Source organism: Chlamydotis macqueenii, chromosome 17, assembly GCF_036417535.1.
Source record: "Chlamydotis macqueenii isolate bChlMac1 chromosome 17, bChlMac1.mat, whole genome shotgun sequence".
NCBI lineage: Eukaryota > Metazoa > Chordata > Aves > Otidiformes > Otididae > Chlamydotis > Chlamydotis macqueenii.
Window position 1 is genome coordinate 3,294,394 of NC_141572.1, and position 21,671 is coordinate 3,316,064.

The 21,671-nt window shown below is 37.9% G+C and overlaps 1 protein-coding gene across 1 annotated transcript in view; it reads left to right on the forward strand.

Annotated features, from left to right (window-relative positions):
- IFT81 (intraflagellar transport 81) overlaps positions 1–21,671 on the forward strand; it is a 39,898-nt gene that overhangs the window by 9,410 nt on the left and 8,817 nt on the right. Inside the window, exons 8-13 of the mRNA XM_010121810.2 lie at positions 4,384–4,547; positions 6,822–6,917; positions 8,898–9,044; positions 17,092–17,241; positions 19,493–19,621; positions 20,739–20,828. Coding sequence (XP_010120112.1) covers positions 4,384–4,547; positions 6,822–6,917; positions 8,898–9,044; positions 17,092–17,241; positions 19,493–19,621; positions 20,739–20,828 — 776 coding nt within the window. The remainder of the gene's footprint in view (positions 1–4,383; positions 4,548–6,821; positions 6,918–8,897; positions 9,045–17,091; positions 17,242–19,492; positions 19,622–20,738; positions 20,829–21,671) is intronic.

The following is a 21,671-nucleotide window of genomic DNA, read 5'->3' on the forward strand; positions in this document are numbered from 1 at the left end:
TGACTCTTAACTTGCACCCCATTTTGAAGAACAAACAAGGCAGCAAAAATTCAACATGACCTATGTTAAAAGGATTTAAAGGAGTTTATTGGAAGTTTTAGAAAGGAAATTAATCAGGCAATCATCACTGAGTGGATGTGTTTCTAATCAGGACACGCAGAAATCAATGTCTGACTCTTTTTTTTTTTTTGGTTAGTATTTACATCAGATACCTGAAAGACAATAGCAAATGATCACTGGTGAAATTGTCAGGTGAAATAAAAACTGGGGAAATGACTGAATAATGAGGAGAGCAGACTGCGGATTCGAAGTGACCATAATCACTTAGGAAGCCATGCCAACAGTACATATTTTAAGGAATAGCCAAACTACACAATATTCCTCTAGGAATAGTGTATATGCAATGTAGTTATAGCATGTGGGACTCTTTCCTAAGAAGCGACTCTGAAAAGGACTTGTGGTGTAAAAATGGCAGAACTGAAGCTCCCAGTGTCAAAGGTTTGATGCTCTCCATGCTTTTATTTATGGAAGAAAATGGAATAGGAGAGTTGTATTGCCACTCTTTTTAGCTCTGATATGTCCATCAATGCAACACTGTAGAGAGATTTCAAAGAGTGTCAATAATAATTATAAACATGGAAAGCATACCTTAAAATAGCAAATTCAGGAAGCTTTTTTAGTTTTTCAAGGAGATATCGAAGGGATGATTTGATCATAACCTGTCAGTGTTTGCACGTCCCAGGCCTCTGTTTAATACAGGGAAATTGGAAGTGATATCATTGGAAGCTGTGGATGGAATAATTTCAGTACCCTCTCATTGAGGATGATTGCAGAAAGGGAAGTGAAGGCTTTGATGTAAGTGGATCCCATGTGGAAGTCTGTTCTAGACCTGCTTTTGTCGTAGCCTTTCTATGTGATATTAAACAACGTGTTGGCAGATAAGTCTATATAGTGAGTGTTCTTTTTTTTTTTTTTTTTTTTTAACCCTCTTTTAAAAAAAGTCAGATCTTGTGGGAAATGGTTTTGGTATAGGATGCACAACTGGTAGCCTGTAGAGGACAAAGAAATAGGAAAACAAGAAGGAATCTGAGCACAAAGTGAATCAAGTTTTAGATCATGAGCAGAATTCTGGAGGGAAACTTGCCTCCTTCCTACATGACTGAGCAAGCACTAAAAAACTCTTTCTCCCATCCCTCTCTTTGTAATAATAATAAAAAAAGTGAATGGAAAACATGAGGAGTTGCTCTTAATAGCTCCCCACATGTAAATAACGTGGCTGGCAGAACCTTGCTAAAGTAACCTTAGGGCACAGAGCCAGACTTTCTGTGCAGCTTACGTATGTAGGTTTTGTAACCGTAAGTCAATGTTAAAACATTAAAAACAGAATTTATATGTGTAATGGAAAGATTTAAAGTATGCTTACTTTTCTTTTTTCTAGCCTGGGAATTTGAAAAAAAGAATATTTTTCACTGAAGAAAAGGTTTAAAGCAAGAGCTGCCTTATGTTTTGTTTTTTAAGGTTCTGTTAAGCAGCAAAACCAGCTCTTAGGTAGTTACTTCTCGGTATGTTGAATCGTATAGGAGGAAAAAATATATTCAAAGTATTTAGGAAAGAAACTACATTAGTCATGAGGTATGTTACCATCGTCATGTCTTTCCCCATCAAGATGTCAAGTTTTAACTTGTTTCATTGCTCGTTGCCCTGACAAGAGTAAGCATGATGCAGAACCAGTCAGTGTTTAAAAGAAGTTGGTAGTAGCTCTGAGGTTATCTGAGGAATAAATCGAGATAGTGATCAGGGTTATACCCTGTGAAGCCGGTAGGACCCCGCTCTTAAGAAAGCCATTGTTTAAGCATGGTGATTTCCTGAGTTTAGTGTCAGATCTACAAAAAATTATTTAGGCATGTATATATTAATAGGAAAACTGGAGTAGTATAAGATACAAAGTATAGGCTATAAATGCAGAATTTTTGTTGCTACTAAGAGGAAAACAAGTAATTAATTTTCTTAAATTAAAATATTAATACTTAATATCAGAATAATTCAATTGCCATCACTTTGATTTTCACACCAAAGATCTTGGTTATAAATATCAAACTGGGAGTTGTGTTCCTAGTCAGTTCTGAGGTGATAATTCAGCTCACAGTGTACGTGGGAAGCTTTGCTGCATTTGCAGAGGTGGTAGATTTCTAGTGAGAAATTAAAATGCGATCCCTCCTGCCCAGCTCTGTCGTGGGCTGAGGAAGCCTGGAACTGAGTTCTTCTGGAAGAAAGAAGTGGGAATTCTCTCTCAGTCAGTCCAAGTGTGTTTCTCAGGGGATAGCTGTAGTGCCAAGTACATAATGGCCATTGCATACATGGAGTAACTCCGCTTACCCATTCTGAAACCAGTATTGATGGTATTCTGCACAAGATAAATGACCTTTCCGCGAAGGGGGAAAGATCACGTGACAGTGTTGCTTTTCATAAACGCAGAATTCAACAAACTGCTGGAAAAGAAAAATTCCCGCTCATTTTTAGTTTGTGTTGACTTGCCTTTGTTAGCAGCACTGCTTTCCCTAGGGTCTTTTTTCTTTCTTCTAGTTCTTGAGGCTTTCTCAGGAACTAAGAATGGCTTATTTCCTCTCTGGCAGCTAAGCCAAGTAGCTTTCCTTTCAGTCTGAGCTGGGAGCAGAGGGTGAGGAGGATCTATCAGTATGGTGTTTCTAGAGGTAAATGGTGGCAGAATAGCTGGGCCCCTTTTCTTAGGTTTGTATTTCACCTTGCTCTGACCTTCTCCTTTTGTCAGCCAGTGACATGGTCAGCTGGCTTTTTAGCCTGAGAACCAAAAACTCTGCTTTCACCTATATCTTTTCCTATCTTTGTTTCCGAACTTCAGCCGTACTACCATGAATCTGTATTCAAGCTTTTCCCTGCTTGTGCAATATATAAAAGAGACAGATTATGAAGTTCTTGTTTTTCTTGGCATTTCATGGTAATTCCATATTCTCCCAAATATGGAGAGAAACCCTCCTTCCCCCAAAAAACCAATTCTAGCAAGTAGGTTTTTTAAGTACCTAGGATACTTACCTTTTAGTCATCTAGGCAATGAAAAGTGTTCTGAAATACCTGTTCCCACTCTCATCTGACATGTAACTTCCACATCTTACTGTAGTCCTTGGCACAGGTGTCTCGCAGGAATAATTGCACTAAACGGCCTGTTGTCAGCAGAAGACTGTGTAATGTAATTTAAGTAACTGGTTCATTTTATTCTGCCACATTTTTCTAGCTGCGTGTTGTTCTTATCTGGATGTACCTGTGTTTATTTACAAATTGCCTGTTAAGGAGGCTAAATTACTCTACCTGGCAAGAGCCAAGTCATCATAAGCATGGTAACGTGCAGTGTGCATCAGGCTCATGTAGAGCAAAACTTATAAATGGGGTTGCTTTTCTCAATATAATTTTTCACATTACTCAGCATTTCCTTCTTGCTTTTTCTATTTTTTTTTCTTTTCACCATCCTCAGTCTATATATACTGTCCAGAGATTAACGCTTGTTCTTACAAGAAAAAATAGTCTTCTCCTTACAGAGAGGAAATTTATAAGTGTTCCAACAATGTAAAAGACACTGAAAGGCATACATTAAATTCTGCTCATTTTAAGGTCTTTTTAGATGCCAGATTAAAGTTTTATTTTAAGGAAGAATTTCCAAGGATATAACAAATCTATGCATGAGCCGGGCCAAATTATGATCGTTGTACAGATGAGGATTCACACAGAGATCATTTCTGTGTGTAGATGAAGTAATGCGCATGAAACAATGACTTGAGCAATCTGTGAGTAGGGCCAGCTTGAGGACGCTTGCGCCACTGCTCCAGCCAGGGAAATTCCAAGAGATACAAGCTTCAAAAAAGCTCTGAGTAAGCCAGCATAGCTGTGACACGCTTTGCTGCCTCTCATCTTGCATGTGTATAAGCAACCAAAGCCTAGCTCTTAACTCTGAAAATTTCAGAGGAATGTAATTCACAGCACTTGTGAGTATCCCCATGTACGACACACATAGGGTTAATGGTTTTCTGTATCAATGTTGAATTTTGCATCTGATTCTGCTGGAACTTCATGTAAGAAGGGTTTTAATTGTTTATTGATGAAAAGAATCTGTCAAGGAGTTAATAGTTGTACGTTAGAGATACACAATACTACGTCTTATGTTGTTTAAGATCCAGATTAAAAATCTACATCAAGTAACTACCTGTTTCTTTGAGTGTGGAAAAGAAGACTCAGATATTATGCTGCTGTTATTGTAATCTGCTGCTAAATACTTTAAAGTGTTGGTGAAATCAAACTTAATTATCTGCTACATTACTTTAATACACACACACGCTGATTTAATTTGTTTTTAAGGTTTAATGAAGAAACTAGAAGAGGAGATAAATTTCAATTCATACCTGGTTACTGAAAAAATACCTAGAGAGCTTGAAACTAAGAAGAATTCAACATATTTCTTACAAAAGGTGGTTGTAGAGCCAGCTATGAGTCAATCTGATCTCAATGTACTTGAAACCAAGGTAAGTTGACCAAGATCACATTTGATTTGTGTTCCATAGCATAGCCTAAGGTTCTTGTACGCGGTAGTTTTCTTATCCCTACTTTATATCCTCAAGAAAATGTTTAATTCCCAAAGGAACATCCCTTCAGTTGTAAAACAAAAGAAGATGTTTTAATCACTAAATGCAAACTCTCAGATAAATTTAAAAAAAACCCACAAAACAAACAAACAAAAAAAAAACCTCAAACCAAACCCATTCCTAAATGGTATTTAGAAAATTGTGTTAGCAATTTGCTATGGTAGGAGCAGAGATGTTAATTTAGCTCTAAAAGTGATTGTGCTTCTCTTCAGATTTCAGTTGTTTTAAACTCTCACTGACATCAAGGGAGTTTATACCAACATACAGAGAGTGCTTACGGAGTGGTGGTCAGCATTCTGCGAGTGAGATTTCTTCACAATATTATGTTTTAATGAATGTGCAATGGCTCAGAACTCCTTAGTGTTTGGAATAGATCTATTCCAAACCAGTTGGTTTTTAATATTCTGAGGTTCTCCAGTTCTGGCTTTGCTGTGAAAGACAGATAATGAGGAAACAGAGTACTTGTAGTAGATCAGAGACCAATGTACCCATGGGCGTGAGGGCTGCCATCTTGTGTCTGGAAGCAGAGAGAGGTTCAGCAACTCCACCAACATTGTAGTACCCTGTGCATTCACAGGTAGCACGTGCCAAAGTAATGTAAGAGATGTCCACAGGTTTTTTCGATTAAACAAGAATCAGCAGTGAACTGTCAATTGAGGATACATTCTATTTTAAGGCTAAGACTACTTTTTACGGCAGTAAAATTGGTGACGGCCTAATGCCATTTTGGATTCCGATTGTAATACTTTTAACAATGACAGCCTTATTAAACAGTAGATTAGATCTGAGATAATAAATTAGCTCTGTGATTCAGCCTCTTCTTTCCTAGTTTATTTCTTCTCATCAAAACAATATTTGTGGTTTCAGTTATTTCTTTTAGGCAGAGCTGAAGCCCTCTTTTGCACCTTTCTTTTCCAAGAGTATCGTTGGGTTTTTGGCAGTATTTTAAAAAGCTTCAAGTTTTCATTTTTTTTCTCTTTCTCCATGAGGTAACATTTTAATTTGTTATGTCTTGGAAGTACGATGTTCTTAACAGATAATAAGAACATGTCATATACTTGGCTATTATCACAGCATGGCTTTAGACAGCTTTTTTTTTTTTTTTTTTTTTTTTTTAAGTCAGCGTTCTGTTATCTCAGTGTCTTAAAAAGGAGCTGAATTGCACTAGGCATGTTACTGCCATGCATTTTATAATACATAAACCAGGAATTTATTCACAGAAGAGAATTCTTGTGCTGTCTTCAAATGTTCTAGCTTTTGTAAAGGAATAGAGGAGATTTTTTTTTCTTTCTGCTGTTGGAGTATTTTCAGTCCTATTGAGCACTTTATTTGAAACACTCAGCTTTCAAAGTACACGGATATTGCTCATAGACATGTCAGGGTAAGGCTCAGCACTGTACCTGCATTACATTTTGACTTCATTGGATCTCAGCACGTATTTACACTGCTTGCTTATCAGCACTCATCTAGTTAGCAGAGAATTAAAGGAAGGTTGCTAGGGCTGTGGTTTCCATGGCTGATGAGAGTCCCAGTGTAGCATTAAGTCAGGACTGGAAAAGCTGGAATCAGTACACTGGTGTAGCTGTTTGAGCTTCCCAATGCAGAAGGCTCTGAAGCTTCAGCTAGAACATAGATCAGCGGTTTCAGACTATGGACAAAGAGGTGCCTTTGCGGCAGTAGAAAGAAGGTACCGTAGAGCTGGAATGAGATGATCTGTGACTCCTCGAAGTATTGATGAAATTGGATATCACTGAGTCTTTATTTGCTTCCCTTTAAACTTCTAATAAATGCTTGAGTGAAAAGGAATTTTACTTAATATTGATTAAATTACATTTTTCACATAGTATGTGACAACATCAGTCTTTTTTCTGTCTGTACCAATTCACATGCATTTTCTTTCCACATGCAGCAGTTTACTTCATTTTCAGAGCCAGCGGCATGCTTCTGCCTTATCATAAAGGCACAGAACTGGAAATCCAAAACCATAGCCTCTTCCTGGACTGTACTTAATGACTCATTGAATTTTTTGGGTTTGTTTCTCTGTTTTAAAAACGGAACTAGCTGGATTATAAAACTGGTTTGCAAAGCATTTAGTTCTTGGAGAAGGCAAAGAAATAAAGTTCAATTTCCTTAGTTTTCTACTCTGTCTTGCAGATAAATGAAGTAAACGCACAAATTAATCAGCTTATTGAGAAAAGAATGATGAAGTATGAGCCAATTGATAGTAAATTTTCCATGTATCGCCAACAGGTAAGAAGGAACAAAACCTTTTTTAAGCAGAAGCCATAGGGCAATGTCAATCAGTGGTTGGTTTACATACTGATTTTTTTCTTTAATTTATTTGGTATAAATCCATGTAAATACATAATAATGGAAGACAAAAAGAAAATAAATAGCTGTGGAATATCTGTGTGTTTAGGGCTGAGTCAAACAATTGCGTTCAGTCATGTTAGTGTGTTTGCACTAAGTGCTGTCCTTAAGCTAGGTGTTGCCCTTCAGCTGCATTACAGTGATTCTGGAAGGATCATTTTGGAGGAGCTATTTTGGTAGAGCTCCAGCTGTGGGCAGATTCTTAAAAGGCAGAATGTGGGCTGCTGCTGCGGCCAGACCTGGATGCAAGGCTTGCTTTCAGTTATAACCCTTGCTTGTGTTTTACCACATGCCATTTTTCCCATTACATCTATTAAGAAGGTATTCTTTGATTTTTTTTTTTTTTTTTTTAATCCTGAGGCTATAAAATAGTCTTTCTATGAAATAGGCTGTCTGCTCTAGTCTTAGGAAATTCACAAGTTATAAAAAGGATTTATGAATGCTGAGATTTTCAGAGCTTATGCCGAAATGTAAGTGATTTCTTTTCCAGGCAACCTGCACCGCTGCTAATTTTACTGAAGGGTTTCATGATGATGCTTATGGTGATGATTTAAAAAATGAAAAGGCATAAGTAAAATGTATCAGTGGGAGGAAAAAAAAAGTGATAAAATGTATGATACAGTTCAATCACATATGCAATATGAAATGCACCATTTTGTTGTGTAAGAGATGCTCTTCCCTAAAGAAAAGTGGGCTACATAACGTGCTGGTACCAAAGACCAACTGGCTTGTGGTATAATTATATCCAATGGAGGAACCACTCCAGGAGTTCAGGTTGCTGCTCTGAGTTGAAAGCATATGGTGGTCTTTGCTTTGTTCTGCTAGGAACTGGCTTCCATTTCACAAAATAATCGAATGTATTGTACCACAGTTTGTCATGGCAGATATCTCATGAAGCAAAGAGCTGAGATATTACCCCAGCAGAATCCTGTTAGATGCATTTTTAGAAAGAAAGCTGGCCCTTTTAACCTAGTCAGTGTGTATTTTGCTTCATTTTTTCTTAAGTTTTCCCTTTCATGTGAAGAAACCGACCATGCCCCCAAATTCATGCGCATACAGCTGAATTAATTTGTTGTGCTATTTTAAAATATTTTTAAGCAGCATACTTTGGCAAGATAAAAATGCCTTCCCCCCGCCCCGAACTAATGTATACTTATGTTTCCAAATCTGTTAGCTTCTGGTCAAATGTTAGGTACTCTTAAAAATTCTGCTTGTATAAAATATTATTTTTAAATGCTTTATCTTCTAGACTCAAAAAAAGAGAATAATCTATAATCTACACTATTTCTGTACTGTATTGCTTTATTCATCGTCTTCTAGCTATTTGCCAAGATTTAGTTCTGCTGTTAGTATAACATATTTCTGTAGGTTGGAGTAGGTTGGAGTTATAAAAACCTGTATTATGACATTTGTGAAATCTTCGATAACTTTCCAGTTCAGTCAAGCTGGTGTATCTTACATATGCACAAAAAGAGACTAAGTGGAAGAAATGGAGCAGCTAAAATGCATACCTTATTCGTCAATGAAAACGAAAAAATGAGGTGAAGAAATGTAAATCTAAAATGAAAAATGTATCAACATGACTCTGGGGAAAAAGGGTGCGTTTGAAATCTTGGCCATCCTGGAGAAAGTTGGGAGTGTGCAGTCAGGTTCAGTGAAGCTGTAGTTTAACCCACTGTATATAATGAGTAACTGATGCTTTTTTCTTTGTAGAGAGACATACTCGCATTTCCTAATGAAAACCAGTTTCTGACAGTTAAAATGTGCGATGCCTGAAATTTAATGGATTATACTTTGCTAATGATTAAACAATGCAATTTTTACTTTACTTGTCCATCTGCATTTTTAACGATCGTGCAGGCGTCTATAATTTCCCGGAAAAAGGAAGCCAAAGCGGAAGAACTTCAGGCGGCTAAGGAAGAGATGTCCAGCACTGAAAGGCAGATGCTGCAGAAGACCAGTCAGGCGCATGAGTTAGAAGGCTCTGAAGTTCTGAGAGGGGATGAGGTATGCAGTACAACAGTGAATGGAAGGAAGAGGAAATTAGTTAATCCTTTTTTGTTAACTCACAATTTCAATTACTCACATTGTACCTAACAGATCGAAAGATATATGAGGACTTAATATTGGGCTGTTTTAACTTTCCAGGCTCTGAGTGAAAATAATGTCAATATCATCACAATGGGATGATGGTAAATAACAAATTATAAAAGTCAACAAGACTAATGAAGGGATTAGGAGTTCAAGTGATAAGGCATGCAGATTTATTTTATTATTTGATGTATAATAAAAATCTGCCTTGCTATCTGTTCTCTATATGATATGTGATCATAAAGCATAATACCAGCAATTATCAGAAATGCAGTTAATCCTGTTGCATTTATTACCCACAAAAGTTTCTACTTAAAAAAAAAATTTTCCCAGACCCTCCGGAAGTTTGTCTGCAATACAGACTTTGACTAGCACAATCAGCGTCGCTCAATCAAAGTTCTATTTGAAGCTGTACTTACCAAGGCAGCTTTTTCTTCAAAAGTTTGCAAGAAATAAGGTCGCTGCAGCTGGGTAGTGATTTGTCAGCAAAATGAATTGACTTTTCTTAAGATAATAATTTTTCTCTGTTTGGAAAAACCCTGCTAAGCGTACTTACAGGCAGAATCACTAAAGCAAAGAGTGTTTAGCTCCGTTGTTCTCTCGCTTAACACATCTGTCCATTCCCCCATGTATTGTCTTCATTCGCACCGCCGTCATTTCTCAAGAGTAACACTCTCTGCTTTCTTTTTCTTTGTCTGTTTCTGTGCTTTTTTTTTACATACTGCTCAATACAGGGAATGCCTTCTGTAGAAGCAACTCCCTTCCTGATCCCATAGGATATGCCTGCTCCACAAAAATCAGGTGGTTTTTTTTAAAGGAGTTTTAAAGAGTGAATCAAGTATGGAAACACGCATGAGTATGCTCATGCATAAAGGCTTTCTGTATAATATGGAATAATATTTCTCTTGTGCCTTCTTGCCTTTCTCCCCTTCTGTAAATCAAGATGAAAACTACAGGTGGAAGCAATGGCACAGAGGCTTTGAAGAATGAAGATGCTAATTTCTTTTACCGTGCCATACTATACACATTCCATGGCTGTCCTGTGGGTAGCAATAATTAGACCACTGCATTAGATTTCTCTCCACTATGAGGTTTCCAACCCCAGTGGGCATGTTGCTAAAGTCTTTGACAACTTCTAAAGTACAAATAAAAACAGAAAGCAGGCAATCTGTGTTTCATGACATGTGATGGGAAAGAAGTGTTTAATTAATCAACAAGAATGCGTTACCAAGACAGCAGCATATGTTTTACATTATCTGTAAATGCACTGTAAGGTAAGAAATAATTCATGTTGTGCCTGTTCTTGAGAGGGACGACACACTCTGATCCATAGTAATTCAAGGAGAGCAGGGTAGGAGGGAAACATGGTTACAGAACCTTGTAAGTGGATTAATAATGAAAAATTAAAGTTAATTGTCTTACATGAGGAAGAGAATCAAGACAGAAAAATGACAAGACCTGTTTTGAACATAAACTGCGTTCCTTTTGTTCAAATATCTTCTGCTTTTGAATTTGAAATGCTTTTCAAGTCTTCATTTTGAGCAGTGAAGAATAAATGACTGAGCACTTTGGACAAAACCACCAGCTTTAAATAAGAAGTGTGTGTCTTTTCGTAAGACACATTTCCTGTTCTGTAAAATACTTTCTGCACATTGGCCCAAGGAAGCCACCATTACACAATCCGTGCCCCGTTCTTGCTGATTTCTTCACTAGGTACACTGTAGCGGTACCCATGGGCACTAGTGTAAAGCAGTAAAGAGTTTCCAGTGGCTAAAATCTCGGAAAGTGTTTGAATTCTTGATGATTTTGATCACTTCTTTTTCAAAGGTCACACTTTGCTTGTCTGGAAAACTGAGATAGTGATAGTTAATTATTTTGTAAATGTCTGCTGCCAAAAATGCTGCATTAGAGCTTGGTACTATCGTCTTCGTATCTCCTTGAAGTACATTGCAAACACCTATTGCAGAAACAGTCCTGCTTCAGAGCCTAGGTGGTGAGGAGGCAGGACTGATAGGTGAGACAGATAAGCTGGCAGGGAAGAAGTGATGAAGCAAAAGTGAAGTGAACAGGTTATGTCTCACCAGTAAAAGTCTTGGTTCATCACTCACCAGACAGCCTTTTGCTATAGATTTGTTTGTGATATGTTATGCTTTTAAATGTATATTTTCCGGTTCGGTGCTCTGTTACGCCAGCTTTGGGCCAGTACCAAAGGAAATCTTGATTAATGTCGTGGTGAGTCACTGGTGCAATGCATAACGTTCCTGGGGACAGAAAGAGGTTGTACGTTCCACCTTCACTGTGAGAGCTTTCTTACGCTTTCTTGTTGCCATCGCACACGTTTTACATTTAGTTCCTCCCTTTTCCAAAAGGAAGAGAGAGAGGTTTTTAACAAATAGCTTTGCTGTCTTAAGTTTAAAATGAGCTTTTAATCCTGCCACGTTTAACCTATCTAAATGGTACAGTTACATCAAAGAATTATTTTTCTCCAATAGCCAGTACTACTCATCTTCTCTTTGTCTCGCTTTGCTGTTTCCTCTTATATCATGGCACTCGCAAGACCTGGCAATCGAAGAATCAGTGCCTTTCTAGCTTGTACTCCTGTACCAGCATTTGGATCTCCAGTTGAGATCTTCTTAGCACTTCATTCACCAAAAGGTCAATCCTGGCTTACGTTTTTAGGTGCTAATGTTTTGCTTTCTTCTCTAATCATAAAAAAGGAACATTACAGCATTCCACTTGGTTCAAGAGGTTGTACAGCTAGGTAGAAATTTGACGAAACAGCAGGGAATAACCAATTCGTTTACATGAAACACAAAATGTAGGAATAAATTGTCTGCTTCAGGGATTATGAAATCTTTTTAAGTACTTCAAACAAAGTACAATGAGCATGGGGCAAAGTTGGCAGGCTCCTAGCTGCAGCTGTCAGATCCTGAAAATTAGGGAATCAAATGTTGACACTTAGAAGGCTAGATGGTTCAATTACAAGTGATCCTAGGTAAAGCTGTGATATTTTTAGCTCTTTACACAACACATTGTACTTTTTAGAGTTCAGCATAGGGCCCCAAGAACCTAGACTTTCCCAAGGTGTCAGAATAGAATAGTATCATGGCTGTGCTTAGCTACAGTAGTTGAAATGAATATGTGCTTATGAATGTGGCATGGAAAGCCCTATCAGTTTGTTAACAGATACGTGAGGTTTGCGTATTCACTTACATAAGGAGTTTAATTTTTTTTTTCATACAAGCGCTCATCCGTGCTTACCTGCTGCCTGGGAAAACAATATAAAAAATGTTCCAGTTTGGAAAGGGAGAAAACAATCAGTCTTGGGCCATAGATCTTGTGGCTTTTTCTCTAAACCGTTGAGTCCGACTGAATCCACCAGAAACAGTTATACAGCTCCAAAATAGGGAGATGGGTTTGTAAGAGTGGCTGTAAAGGAGTTCAAACCCAAACATTGAATGTTTTAAGCCGGGACCCAGGATATGTTCTCCTGTCAGCTTGCTACCTTTCTCCTAACCTTTCACTGAGGTTCCAGGTGCAGTTGCATTCCTGTCTGTCAAAGGCTCCTTACACAGGAAAATAGGAGAGTAGCTGGCAGTCGAGTTGTGAGAACAAAAGTGGCAAATCTGGAGGATTCTTACAGAAGCCAGAAGCTTTTTGCTGGAAGAAGTTAACCATCGTTTAAGCCAAATGTATGCAGTGATTCAGACAAATCTGCACTGCACTGAATGCTCTCTCAGCACCCGCTGGCATGAATAAATCATCAGTTTTATTGATCTGTGCATTTTCAGTGATAACTGAAAATGGTTTTTCATTATGAATTTTCTGATTGATCCAAATGATTAGTAATGGCTGCTTTAATTCTTCTTCCCTGACCAGAAGCGAGCACTCCTAGAGGAGAGATCCTGCTTAATGCTAATGAAGAATTTTCCCGATTGATCTGTCTAATGAGCAGGCTGTAGGATACGTTCATTTTAATAGACTGAGGTAATACTGCTTGTATCTTTCAGAAGTTTGTCCTTCTATGTATGCGTTGCGAACTATATGCAACAGTGGCTGTACTAGCTTAAATTTAGAGCCTCTTAGGAAAAAATAGTGAAAATCTGTCACGATCAGGAACTTTTCCCAACTGAATTTTAATACTTTGGACAGTCTGTATCCTGTTAATTGGTCTAGTTAGAAAATTAAAACATCTGTTCTTCAATTCTTAATAAAAATAGAGGCAGTCAGCTAAGATTGTCTGCATTTATTGTGCTTCTGCAAATAATTTTTTAAACAAAACTTTATTTGTAACCTTGTTTAGATTATGCATTTCTGAAAGAAATATTCTTTTTTTTTTTTTTTTTTTTACAATTAGTACTTTATTTTCCGTAGCACTTTCACATGATGAATGTTTTGATTCCTATAACATGATCAAATTGATACAGTGATCCTGTTTTGAAAGATGTGACTCGAAAGCGAGGGATTAATCTGGGATTTGTTCTTTTCAGAAAACAAGCTTATCCATTTTCTCCTTTAATGATAATCTTGGAATAAGAACTTTGTGAAAACTTCACATGGGGCAAATGTTAGTTTTAAGGAGATGAAATGATGGGCTTATAGCGAACGCATAGGAGTGAGCGTGAGAGGAGCTGGGCTTTGCTCCCAGTTTAGCAATGCGCTCAAGCATGTGGTCAACGTCCTTATGTTCTTTCCTGGAGAGAGGTAACCTGCCGGACTCTGCCTGGTCCTGGAGAAGCCATTTAATGGCCGTGATTCGATTTTGTCATATTTAGAATTGTCGTAATACTTAATTACTTCACAAAAGCGTGGTAAAGATTTCATCTGGTGCCAGCAATCTCTTTCAGATCATAGTAAGTGGAGAAGCATCAAGTACTGGCGTTGCTGGATTCTCTCAATAAAAATGGAAATCTGCCCAGGGGTGCTAGATACCTGCACGCTGCAGGACATGATATGAGAGATCAAAGTCCTGTTTTCATTCACTCTATTTCATAATCTAGATTCCACGCTTGTTATGTTACAGTCACCCATAAAAATAGCCGAGTGAAAAAGCATCGTCCTCCTTTGCTTTCATTTGGATAGTTTTTATATCTCAGGGGGCTCTGACTCGGCCAGCAAACGCGGGTCTCCAGGCATGTTTACTTGAACTGCTAACTCAGTGCCAGCATTTGGTCCTTGTCCAGTCATGTAATCTTTGAAGCTTAAATAACTATTTGTGTTAAGTTGCTTGAGAAAGAAAAGCTTACTGGTGGACATAGCCTTGAATGGTACCTCACTGGGGGCACTGACGGATCCCTGGGAATTCTGTAGGTTGAGCCTGCTGAGTCTCTACGCAGGGAGCAGTTGACCTGGTCTATGGGAAAATGCTGCTGCTCAAAACTGGATTCTTTTGGTCAGTTCACTTTAAAATGATACGGCTAGACAACGTTATTATTTTGTCAACTATTCAAATGATCTAAAAGGCCTTTTACCGCAGTAAAATACAAGAACTTATAGCATTTTAAGGGCTTGATTTTTCATCTACATATAGATGGGAACATGAGATATAAAAACTTCAGAAGTAATGCTTACACAAATGAAAGCACTGGTATTTTACCAGAAGCTTGCTTATAATTTTTGGAAACCTACGGAATGATTCTCAGCTTTTAGGCTAAAGAAACCTAATTTTGCCATAAGATCTCTACAAGCTGCTGCTTTAAGAGGAGTCAAATCTAATCACTCTAGCTCTGAATTTGGCCCTGGATCTGAAGAAGGCTTTGGTTAGTGAGATTTTGAGGGGCTAATCTCTGCTGCGTTTGGATTAGGTGAAGCCTTTTGAAAATTCTGCCAAACTATTGATTGATTTTCTACAGATATTATCATTTTGCTACTGGTGTTTATATCTTGTTTTACCTTGTTTGCTGCAATAAAAGCTGTGTGAAAGGTTAAGTTTGCTATTAAAAAGGCAGAGATTGCGATGAAAGATCCATCTCCTAAAAGGACTAGGTTTCGCTTGTCAACGTGAGCAACTTGTAGTTCATTTTGTATTAAATTTTTATTAGATAGTCCTAACTAAGTCAGCTAATAATAGAACATTGGTGGAATCAGTTCTTTAATCAACAAGATCCTTTGACTCCCATGGTAAAATACATTCTGCTTTGAATACGGAATATGCAAATACTCCACCTCCCACTCGAGCTATTTTCAAGACCTTAAAAGTAGCTATAGAAGTGAAGAGAATAATAGTTTGCTTTTATCTTGGGACAAACTGACAGAAAATCATTCAGATTTGATAGCTGCATGTGGTCGCATATGAAGTAAGTTGAATCCTTTAGATAATTCTTTACTATATGTCACTGGTCAAATGAAATATTTCAGGAGCTACTCGATCAAGACAGACTGTGCTTCCCTTAAATTTTCCTCAGGTAGTTGGACAGATTGTATTTATACTTTTAGAATCTCTTGAAAATCACAGAAAACTTGGTATTGTCACAGCAATTAAAAAGTCTTTTGTCTTAACTAAGAGGATATACTTGAATTTGCTAGGAAAAAGAATGAATTCTGATAATAGTATATTAAGTGTGCCGATAGTACAACAAAGACTGTAAGAGAGCTGCCTCTGCTGTCAGTGCTGTGGCTGGGGTGACCTTGTCTCTCCTTGTCCTAGGTGGTACGCACGATGTAAAATGGTGTTCCAAAGCCACACAGTCCAATCTGCATAGAGCACATTGAGTAATTTGTGGGTTTGTTCTTTCACCAAAAACGTTTATAGCTTTTGGCTTTAAAAATAGTTCTGGAGCATAGCAAGAGAGAAGCAGCTTTGGCCTAGATATTGCAGAGGATGGCAGATGAACAGGGTTGATTTCATTTTGGGCATTTTGCCCAGGACACTTTTTATAGAACATACAGTTACTCTGGGGGTTCTTCGGCTGTGGTCACATTGGTTTTTTGGATTTATTCTTTAGAAGGGAGAGGCATAATTTTGCAAAAAGTAAAATTAATGTAAATTTCAAAATTAAGTTATTTTATATTTGAGTTTTACACTTGTATCAGTGGTGGTGGGATTCCTGTCTTCTCCTTGGGGCTGCCTGTCTTATGCTCACTCTGCGCGTGCTGAACCCCACCTTGTCCAGAGCCATACTGAAGCCTGTTCTGACATCAGTTACTCTGATAAATTTTACTTACTTTCCGTCTCTGGATCCGAATGCATTTTTGAGCTGTGACTGGCATTTGCCTCATAGCTCTCACATAAAATATAAGAAGAAGAGCTAAGCCTGCTTGGCAGATGGAAAACATTAAGGCAAAGAAAAATATTACATGATTGTTTCAACACCTGGTGTTTCACGTGTTACAAATTGAGCACACGCAGATTCACATGTGAATTAGCTATGGCTGTTGGTCTGTAAGGATATTTATTATATTTTTAAAACTTAGCCAATGATATCATTTAGGTCTGCAAGAGTCAAGGAAAGAGAACCACAAATTTTAACTACCGAGAACTAGCATTAAAAAAAAAAAGTCTTTTCCCATGCCCTCTTCTCTTCCAATTTTTCTGCACTTTCTTATCCTGTTTCTTGGTCTGCAGAGCTCTCTGGGGCTACGCGCTGCGGATCTGGTGCTCTGTTACAAGTGCAAATTGCTATTGCATTAACTTTTTTATTATCTGTGATTCTCACAACATTTTAGAAAGAGTAATTACTTTTCCAGTTGTCAAGTGTCAGTGAGCAGAACCGAATGATCTCACTATTACATGTGAGTGAGCTAGGACAGAGAAGAATAGAAGTGGTTTTCTTGATCTCAGTGAACAAATGCAGAGCTGAAAATAAATAGACATTGGGAATCCTGAATTCCAGTCCTCTGTTCTAAGCAATTAATCTTCAATATGCAGTCCAAATAGGATAATTACATTTCATATAGCAACAGACTGTGATAAGGCCCTTTTTTGTTTTAAGTTAAATGACTTTTCTGTCCTCTCTCATTCCAGTTCAAACACTATGTTAATAAGCTCCGGAGCAAGAACACATTTTATAAAAAGAAGCGACTGGAAATAGCAGAAATTACAGCTGAGTATGGTATCCTCCAGAGGACTGAAGAACTTCTCAAACAGCGCCACGAGGCTATTCAGCAGCAGCTGGTAATACAAGCGTTCACTGCTCCCACAGTCCCTCACCCTTCCTTCCCTGAGAAGAGCTGTGTAAGATGGATGTTGTTCTGTTAGATTCTCAGCTCTCCTGCTGTCGTTAGTAAAGGAGTCATTAGGGTATACAATTTGTCTGTTGACTATGCTAAGCTGCTGTACTTTATGTTCAGCAACTGTTTTTTAGAGGCAGTCATGACTATTGTGCAACTTCTTTTTAGACTGAGAGGCTTGACCCTGCTTCTTAAAGTCAATAGTAAATCTTTGCTAACTTCAGTTAGAGCAAGGCTGGATTCTTAAATTAGTTTTTGGTACCCACATACATCGTAAGGGCTTTGAAAATTATAAACGGCAAGTAGGCTTCAAGTTACTGCTGCAAAATATATAGAAAAATATTTTTAAAAATAGCGGGCAGGAAGGAAACATTCTAACCCCAGCATATTTAGAAGAAAATATGTTTCAGAGGAAGTGAAAAATTTGAAACTGGATGAATGCTTTTTCTAAGCCAGAACAGCAGGAGAAGGATTTCTGCTATGCGTAACTGTAAGCATTCAAGGAATATACATGCATCCCAAATGCAAAGAGATTCCCTTTTTAGTTCACAGAAATCTACTGCTGTAGTATTTTCTTCCAAAACCAGTATTCTTGTTATCAAAGTATTTTTGTTTCATTTACCTGTTTTGTTATATATACATATTTTGCATTTTTAAACTACTTGCCTTATTAAAAGAAAATTGAAAGTGTGAAAATACATGGGGATAGATGTTGGAAAGATGCTCCCATAGATGCAGTGCATGATGTCGTGCTGTTTCAACAGGGCATTCATTGTTTAATTAAAAATAAAACCAGAACTGCTACCTGGGTAGAAAGAAGGACCCAAGCAGTAGGATCAGAGCTTTTTCTTGTGATTGCTCCTCAGCTAGAAGGAAGGTGTGTGGATGTGTCTTTTCACTTATGCAGGGTTCATTGACAGCAGGATAACTAACGTACGCGAATCATCTCACAGGAAAATCACAACGGAGACAAAGCCCTAGAAGTTTTTCTGTGAAGTGGCTACACATGGTGAACAGTATCTTCTCCTTCAAATCTGACCTTTTCTAAACTACCTTGTAGTAAAACTACAGAGCTTTGACTTCATTAAGTTCTTCCCACCAGATGACTAGTGCACACTTTTTTGCGTAGAATCAAATAGGCTTTTTCTAGCCCTGGGCATAACGACCCATCAGACTACACGCTGCTATTGAAGTCTGTGAAATGCTCCCATCATGGCAGCAGTAGCTATTAGTAGAGATAAATATTTTATTAAATATATAGTTGTAAAAAGTTTTTGAGGATAACACACTTGGAGTTTGTAGGTATTCGTGAGACGCCACCTGCATACTGCTCTAGCACCCCCAACGTCAGGACGTGGACCTGTTGGAGTGAGTCCAGAGGAGGGCATGAAGATGATCAGAGGGCTGGAGCAGCTCTGCTGTGAGGCCAGGCTGAGAGAGCTGGGGAAGAGGAGGCTCCAGGGAGACCTTAGAGCAGCCTTCCAGTGCCTCAATGCGGCTGATAGGAAAGACAGGGAGAAACTCTTCAGCAGGGCCTGGTGTGACAGGACAAGGCGTAATGGTTTCAAAACAGAGGGAGGGAGATTCAGACTGGATATTTTTTTACACTGAGGGTTTTAGAACACTGGCACAGGTTGCCCAGAGAGGCGGTGGATGCCCCATCCCTGGAAACATTCAAGGCCAGGTTGGCCGGGGCTCTGAGCAACCTGATCTGGTTGGAGATGTCCCTGCTCCTTGCAGGGGGGTTGGGCTGGGTGGGCTTTGAAGGTCCCTTCCAACCCCAGCCATTCCATGATTCTATAGTATTACGATAATGAATACAATACTTAATTTGGGTTGACAGTTGTTTAAAAAATAATTAGTTACATCTTCAGATTAAACATGTGAATTTTGCTTATTGAACTTCTTCAGAGCCTGACCTGCAGCCGACTTTACTTTGTGGAAACCTTCTGTTCATTTCATGGGGCATTAGGTGACCAAATAGCGTACTTACAGAAAGCTGTAACTATCCTGCCGTACAGGCACTAGATAAAATGTTAGTTGTTCTGGCAGCTAGATTACAAATCACTTTTAAAATAAATTGATTATAGTACTTACCTTTTCCACTTTCTTACAGTATTTTGGTGCTCTGAAGGAATTTGCTATGTTACTTGATTGACGGACTCACATTCGGCATTTTTTGTGTGTGTCTGCAGCAAGCTATTGAAGACAAGAAAGGAATTTCTGGATATAGTTACACCCAGGAGGAGCTGGAGAGAGTATCTGCAGTAAAGGGTGAAATGGATGAAATGAAAGGCCGGACACTAGATAACATATCTGAAATGGTGATTTTTTTGTCTTAAACTCTTGTGTTTCCTCAGTTTGAATATCTGGTTCCTCAGCATACACAACCAAGTTTAATATTTTTGTTTGGGTTTTTAATTTTCTTTTAATCTATCTTTATATATATAAATATATTTTCACACAGCATACACCTACAAAGGTAATCTTGAAAAAGTTTAGTAAAGTGTGCATTTCTTTTAATGTATGAAGAAATTTAGAATTAAAAAAAAAAATCCTACTTTCCTCCCCTTCAGAAACACTAGGGATATCAAGTGTTGTCATCTTTGGGTTTAGACGTATTTGTGATTTCAGAAGTAGTTTTATATTTGCACATTATTTGAAAGAGATGGATGGTTTGAATCTTTAACAGAATATTTTTCTAAAACGTTTGTAAATCACTGGAGTTAAGCATTTGTAAGAGAAAATACTTAATATGCCTAAAGAGCTAAATATCTTGTCTTTTTCTCTATAGCCTCATTTTCAGTTGCCCTTAGATCTGTCATGTTTTAATTTAACTTCCCACATAGCCGTAGAAGCGGGACAGAACTTGAATTTCTAATTTGAAAATATTATAACAGAGCAAAAAGCAAAAATAGCATCTTTGAAATCATTAGGGCACTTTGAAAATAAAGTGGTACAATTAAAACAGAATGACTCTCAAATAGAAAGCTGGATCAAATTTGAATTTTCAGTAAAAATATTTTAAAGTGACTGTGTTTCAGCATTTTCAAACTTTATTTAACATATTCAGGTTTGTTTGTTTGTTTGTTTTCTTAATGATTTCTTCCTTTCTCTCAGTCCACCTCTATGCAACTCCCTCATTTTCCCTTAAGCTCTTTAGGTGTCTGGCACACAGGCTCTCTTCCGGACTTCTCTGTGGTGTTCTCACTTGAAACAATGGCAGCAGAATTTGTCTCATTTGTGGTAATGACCCTACTGCAAGATGGGCTCTTCGTTAATTAGGCCTGATTGTATGTTATATTATATATCGTTCAATCTTTATCACTCATTTTTTCTCTCCATATTTTGGTTTTCTTCTATTCATTTTCACAATCCTAACAAAATAAATGTACCGCTAGTATAATATTGTTAACGTATATTATTTTGTCCCTCCGTCAGGTAAAAAAACTGAATGCTATGGTGGCAGAGAAGAAGGCAAGCCTAGCTCCTGTTATCAAAGAACTAAGACAGTTGCGTCAAAAGTGCCAGGTTAGTAGAAACACTTCTCTCATTCTGTGTAAATAAAGTCAGAATCACAAAGAAGTCTAATTTACAGCTCTCTGCAGTGCTGTACGAGGATATCATCAGCTCTGAAGGAAAGCTGGGAATAGCAGAGTGGGTCAACAGTAATTTGCAACAGGCAAATGTTAAAGACTGGAATTCATGGAAGCTGACAATGCAGGCACAAAATCAGGCTGAAAATTTTGTCCTTTATAGCCTGTAAATTAAAAAATTATTTGTCCTTTACAGCCTGTAATTTAAAAAATTACTACACCAGAGGGAAATTTTAAAAAATCATAGTTCAAAACTATAGGAAAATTAGTTTTCAAATTGGTTACAAAGCTTTTTTTGCATCTTGGCACTAACGATCACAGCTAACGCCCTCCTTGTTAAATGGATTGCGAGTAATGTCTCATCCAAATAGTTGAATTCATTGAGGTAAGTCCTACATTAGTCTGTAGGAATGACACATTTATCCATTTGTTTTCAGAATTTTAGAGAGAGATGAAAAAAAAGTCATTCAGGTCCACAGCTGCTGAAAGTCGGCTCGTTGCCATAGGAGTAACTAGAGCTGTCCATTTATCTGTGAACTGAATTTCCCAAAAACTTCCTGTTAATGGTTCTCTTAAAAGTGTCAGCAAATGAAATCCAGCTAAGGCACTTGTGTACAACTAGAAAGCTGGCTTTTCATAGGTAGCAAGTACATTAATACTTTCTCAATCTCTATTTTTAGAATTATTTTTCCTTTCTTCTTGCAAATGCTGCCCTGTTAACCTAACGCGTTAAAGCCACGGATGTGGCTGCAAAGAGGAAAGTTGCACGCTGTGTTGT